Genomic DNA, 6,254 nt, shown 5'->3' with positions numbered 1-6,254 from the left:
CAGATGTTTGGTATAGTTTTGATTCTCGGTTTGGTTCGTTGTTGTTTTGTGTGGGGTTTTTTCCAGTCCGATATAGGGTCTTAGGCTGCGATCACAAAGAAGTAGGCCTATACGGTATACGGTATTCACTATATTCGCTATACGAAATACGCTCATTCGATCAGGCTGAGTTCACATAGAGTATACTATATGAACTCAGCCTGATCGAATGAGCGTATTTCGTATAGCGAATACCGTATACTTCTACATTGTATGTGATCTCGCAGCCTTAGGCCTACATCTTAACAGAGAAAGTCATTCAATTCAATTAAATATAGAAAGTTGATTGCGACAGACGTCCGACAAAGCCTATCACTTGTGAATGTTCCATCAGGCAATTATAACACCACCGATTAAGTCATTAAGGCACTTAGTAATTTAGCGCCTTTTCGTCTCGACAATTAGGTGCTCAACACACATGAGCATAAACCGACTGAAATTGATCCTCAATCCAAATTCATCGATCAAAAACAGGCGTCAGAAGTACATATTGGTCCATACTTAATGTCCCAAAAATCATTAGTTTATTCAGGACAATGTACTTTCATGTTCTAATTATTTCAATATGAATTTCAATTTACATTTTGAATTGACTTTTGACTTCAGTTGAAATCAAATGGGTGTGAAAAGAAAAGCATACGAAACACATAGCTAGCTAAAGACTGAGAGTAGAAATTGGTTTTGGCAAACATAAATTTATTCAATGTATCTTACATCACAGATCCTGGAAAGAAAGGAGGAATGCCTTAAGGGAAGGGGTTAAATAACTCGTAATAATTTAAAAGAAGCCACTTCCATATTTAAGGGACCCACATATTTAGGCCTATATCATGTTTACGTGATTTTAGAGAAACCCACACATGCACATCTGTGCTTATATATACCACAAACCTCGTCTGTTTTAAAACACTGCCCAGTCTCTACGAAGACCTAAACCGTGATCATATTCATAATCGATTTTATGTACATGTGTGGGTTTCTCCAAAATCACGTAAAAATGATATAGGCATAAATAGGTACGGTGGGTCCCTTAAATATGGAAGTGGCTTCTTTTAAGTTATTACTAGTTATTTAACCCCTTCCCTTAAGGCATTCCCTTAACCCCTTAAATTTAAGGCACCTCATACAGCCCCTTTTTAGTGGCAAATTTTTTGATTACTTTTCTTCAAACTTTTATGAAAACCTATAAATAAATAATTAGGACAATTTATAGAAGAAATTTTGTGTATAATTAAATTTGGACAAAGTAATTTTGTGTAGAATGTAGCACTATTCCGTCACATACTTTTGTACTTTGTCAGTGCACAAAAAGAGGATTTAACCATTTATGGATTTCACTCTAGTGTTACACTTATTAGCCTACACTCTTAAAACGATCTACTCATTTTTGAATTGAAACTTGTCAAATTTGACAAGGGAAACTATTCAGATATGTGGACATAACATATTTCTCTTCAAAATGAATCGAATATTCTCATCAAAATGACAAGAAACTCATCAAATTTGATAAGATTGCCTTGTCATTTAAAAAAATGAATAGGTTCTTGTCAAAAATGACCCAACTTAATCAAACTTAAGTAGTTTGTCTTGTCAAAAAAGACCCCCAAAACTCAAATTTGAATAGTTTGTCAAACATAAATGAGTAGGGATTCTTTTCTTTTTTAATGAATATTACGAAATTAGAGTGTACTATAAGGGAAACCACTTATTTTATTTGTGTACTTTGGTGTCTTACAGTCAGTTTAACTTAGTAATGCTCCTTAGACCCAGGGGCGTAGCCAGCTCTCTTGGTCAGGAGGGGCAAAATAAAAGTTTCGGGGGCAAAGACGAAAACAGATTTACGGTTGCATCAGTTTGACCCGGTATTATCGGTGGAAATTGCCATATAGCTATACCGTTTTTTAGAGAGAGTGTACGTGTAAAGTCTTTGGGTTTCCAAGGGCATTATTGGGAAAATTTGACATTTTACACTATTTTAACCGGGGGTGAATTTCGGTGGGAAACGGGCTCCTTGTCCCTTTTCTTTTCCTTTGCCTAGCTTCCCGATCTTATCTTTCATTTTGTTGTCAGGGGGCACTTTTCTCTTCTTTTTGTCAGCACTCTGTCCCACCGTCCGGAACGCCCCCCCTCCTCCCCCTTTAGCTACACTACTGACCAGATAGGGTAAAAGATGTGTTGGGAAGACTCAGATCATAAAAAGATCATAATATCAGCCAATTTTCTCACAAATTCTGTTGGGGTGGAATTAAATTAACGCTGGTTTTATTACCCAATTTTCAGATCTCCAAAGATGGAATTATTCCTACTTGCATCAGTAACACGTGGATGAAATACATCAACAGTGCTCGCTTCGCACAAGAACAAAACTTGGTAGCGGTACAACGAAAAGATGGTCTCTACTACGAATGCTGCAAAGATGTTCCTTGTGGTACGGAACTTTTGGTATGGTACGGCGAATGTTACACACAGTTTATGGGGATTCCAATTGCAATGAAAAGTAATAGCTACACAAATGGGAATGAAAAGAGCGAAAATGCTTTAGATAGTAAGTGTTATTCTCTCTTTTTGTAGGGAGGGTGTGTGGTGGGTGGGGGTGGGTGTGTGTGGGGGTGTTGTGTGAGGGTGGGGGTTTGTATGTTTCTTAAAATGTTGATTACTCTGTGTTAACTGTTTGATATCATTATGGAATTGCTTTGTACTCGTATCACATCAGTGTCTCAATAAATTGAATGAGAGCCTACCTTGCTATCTTCAGTAGATAGCACAGGAGGCTAAAATGGTTATCTCACATACCGTTTATAGATGTGATAAAGTGTCGGTGGGGATGTGTATGTGTGGGCCGTGCTCATACGGGGGAGGGTGGGTGTGTGAATATGTGGGTATTCCTTGAGATTTAGAAGATCATACTGCATATCAAGTTGTAAAATAAGTTAATGTAAATCGCTATCTTCGGTAGACAGAGCTGCTTCAATTGTCAAAGATGTGAGGTGGGGTGGGTGGGTGTGTGGGCGTGGGGGTGTGTGGGGGTGGAGTGGTTGTATGCGTGTGATGGTTGGGTTGAGCAGGGACCGGGGAGAGACCAGGCGGCGGATGACATGATCGAGCCGGCAACTCGTGAAACCGCCCGGCCGTATGGCATTTTCCATATACTCGGTTAGGTTTGTGGGGTTAATTATCGAACCCCAACGGTTTTAGCTTGTATTTATATTATTTATCAACATAGGCCTATTTGTTTGTGATATTTCAAAATAATCCCATTCAATTACACGGTTGACGATGAAAATTTACTGAATTTAGGGAATGCACGTCATACACCACCTGGGAGAGACAAATATATTGCAACCAACATTAAATGTATTTTTAAATAGGGTACCTGCAGGGAATATGGGACCATTAAGGACGTTTAACTTATTTGCATAAAAACTAAAGAAGATATGCCCACAAGAGCTTGTTATGATGAACAACCTGTCCTTTAAGATTAATAAAACAGGCAATGTTACCTTGTTTTTATGTTTGTTTTGACGCTATGACGTCATCGTCAAGTGTCCCATATTACCTGCATGTGCAGGTAATATGGGACACTGTGTTATCTCTATGGTGAAAATCAAAAAGGTCAGAAAATCACTCTTTTGTTCTAAAAACATTTTTGTTACATGATTTTGAATGTTAAATGCAAATTTCTACAAGAAAATTCAATTTTCTAAATAGTTTTGCTTTTCGCATTGACAATGCACACAATTTCCTATGTGTCCCATATTACCTGCACCTATTCAGTTGAAAATCAGAGAAAATAATCATTTATAAAAGGAAAGTGCCACTTGTCAGTGGAATTTTACCTGCTGATAAGCTTAACCCATCACCTAAAGATCATAAAAATGACAAATGCCCCTCAGTACCAGAGTTTTTGGATACACAATCATAAAATGTGACGTCATTGATTTTATATCAGGCCAAAAAAAACGACATATTTTTTGGGCAATTTCACTCTTTTTGGCATTGATTTCCAAGAGTTTGATACACAGACTCCAAAACTGCATTTCTAGAAGCACAATTGATGTCTCTAAACACTTAACAAATCAACTTAAAGTGTTTACCTTCTCTAAGCTACTTTTTGTTAAAATGAAAACAGGTGTCCCATATTACCTGCTGTCCCATATTACCTGCAGCTACCCTATGTTAAAACATTTTATTTAAAAAAGTATCCGTTTCTTTATTTCTCTGCACCTCTTTACTGATCAACTTCTTATATTTTACAGATTCAGAAGGGTTTCAATGTGATCGATGTGGTAAGCTTTTCGCCTACCAGTACTACCGGGACAAGCACCTCAAGTACACACGATGTGTTGACACAGGGAACAGAGGCTATCCCTGTCAGCTTTGTCAACGCTCTTTTGAAAAACGGGACAGGCTACGCATACATATACTTCATGTCCATGAAAAACACCGACCTCACGTCTGCAGTGTTTGCGGCAAGTCATTTTCACAGGTAATAAGCATTTCAAAGCACAGGGTTTGAAAAGAGTTGCCATACATTTAAATATTTGTCTTCAAAGTTTTTGGCCAGATTGCGGCACAGTCAAGTCACCGTCTTCAACAATCTGCAATAAGGCCAAAAAAAATTGTTTGTTTGTCCATAGAGGCTTATGAAACAGTTTGGTCGGTAGGTCGGATTTTTTTAAATTTTTTACAGATATTGCACTTGAAACTGACAATTTGAAGACTGGTAAATAAGTCAAAACACACAGCACTTTACTGGTTTAACTCTTGAGATGGTTCTGCATGTTATACTGTTCATTTTCTTTACATTTTCTTTCTTTAAATTTATACTAACCACTAAAAAATTAAAAAAAAAAAAAAAAAAAAGACACGGTCGGGACCAGGGTACACGGTCGGTCGGACGTGGACAAACAAACAGGTTTTTTTTTTGGCCTAAGGTAAAATCTTCAGTGGCAGAGCCAGGTCATTATCCCTCCTGAACTTGGGTTTCAATCAGTCAAAACAAAAGATCACTGAAAAATGTCACTACTTGGGGGCAAGAATTGTCCAAATTTAGGGAAATTGTCAGATTCCTCTTCTTATCCCTCAATTTGTTTTTTCATGATGCCACCTCTTTCAAACCTTGGTATGTATTTTTTTTGCCAGTTATACAACCAGTGGCGTAGCATGAGCCATCCTATTGGGGGACATCAACCATGATTGGGGCACTGGGCCTGATTGGGGGGACACAAAACCGTTTTTCAGCAATTTCCTAAATTTTCAAATCTATTTGGGGCTACTGTATGTAACCAGCTATTCTGTCAGTCATTCTTACTCCCCAGATCATAGTCTGGAGGGACACTTTACATTGTAGTCTGGGGTTGCTCAGAGTGATCACTCATAATATATTGGCTATCGTTACCGAGTGACTAAGTCTACAGGAACCAAGCTATTTACACTGAAGTGTACAGGGAAATTTCAGTTTTTTGTTCATTCTTTAACATTTTACTCAAAATTGAGGCATCAAAATTTAGGACAAAACACAAGCTTGGCCTAAACCCCACCCTTCTGAATTAATCACCTTGCAATATGCCTGTATCACATATAGACTGTTATTGTAGTATTAATTAACTGAAAATATTACTTTTTTTTTCTCTTCACAGTCATCAAGTCTGAATAAACATCTTCGTGTTCATAGCGGAGAGCGCCCCTACAGATGTACCTTCTGCAGTAAATCGTTCACCGCATCCAGTATATTACGCACACATCTCAGGCAACATAGCGGTGAAAGGCCATTTAAATGTCGACACTGTGGGCGCACTTTTGCCTCACACGCCGCGCATGATAGTCATGAGAGACGCACCCATGGACAACAGTAATGTCATGAAGAATGACAGGAACATTTGTGACCTTTTCCCCCAAATTTGGAACATGTCAGCAGACCTTCATTATAGATTAAGGTCTTTAGAAGCTATGTGAACTGTTAAACTGAACTGACCTGAACTGAATAACAGACTTTTTGAAATTGAGTACGAGGGTCATTCATAAAGTTCTACCTACCTATGTGGAAATCATTACATAATCATTATATATGAAATTCATTTTGAGGACAAAATGTTAATTTTTAATAATTTGCCATAACATTTGAATCGGAATTATTTGATACCATCAGGACATTCCTCATCTTCAGAATGCAATTTGGTATGTGCTATCGGGTCCCACTGTGCAAAGGTGGGTCA

The 6,254-nt window shown here is 37.9% G+C and overlaps 1 protein-coding gene across 1 annotated transcript in view; it reads left to right on the top strand.

Moving 5' to 3' along the window:
• LOC140143378 (PR domain zinc finger protein 14-like) overlaps positions 1 to 5,894 on the top strand; it is an 11,898-nt gene extending 6,004 nt beyond the window's left edge. The window contains exons 4-6 of the mRNA XM_072165234.1: positions 2,320 to 2,481; positions 4,296 to 4,508; positions 5,679 to 5,894. Coding sequence (XP_072021335.1) covers positions 2,320 to 2,481; positions 4,296 to 4,508; positions 5,679 to 5,894 — 591 coding nt within the window. The remainder of the gene's footprint in view (positions 1 to 2,319; positions 2,482 to 4,295; positions 4,509 to 5,678) is intronic.
• The last annotated feature ends 360 nt before the right edge of the window (positions 5,895 to 6,254 follow it).

Source organism: Amphiura filiformis, unplaced genomic scaffold (genome assembly GCF_039555335.1).
Source record: "Amphiura filiformis unplaced genomic scaffold, Afil_fr2py scaffold_21, whole genome shotgun sequence".
Taxonomy (NCBI): domain Eukaryota; kingdom Metazoa; phylum Echinodermata; class Ophiuroidea; order Amphilepidida; family Amphiuridae; genus Amphiura; species Amphiura filiformis.
Note: the sequence above shows the minus strand (reverse complement) of the source record. Positions and strands in the feature narration are given on the sequence as shown.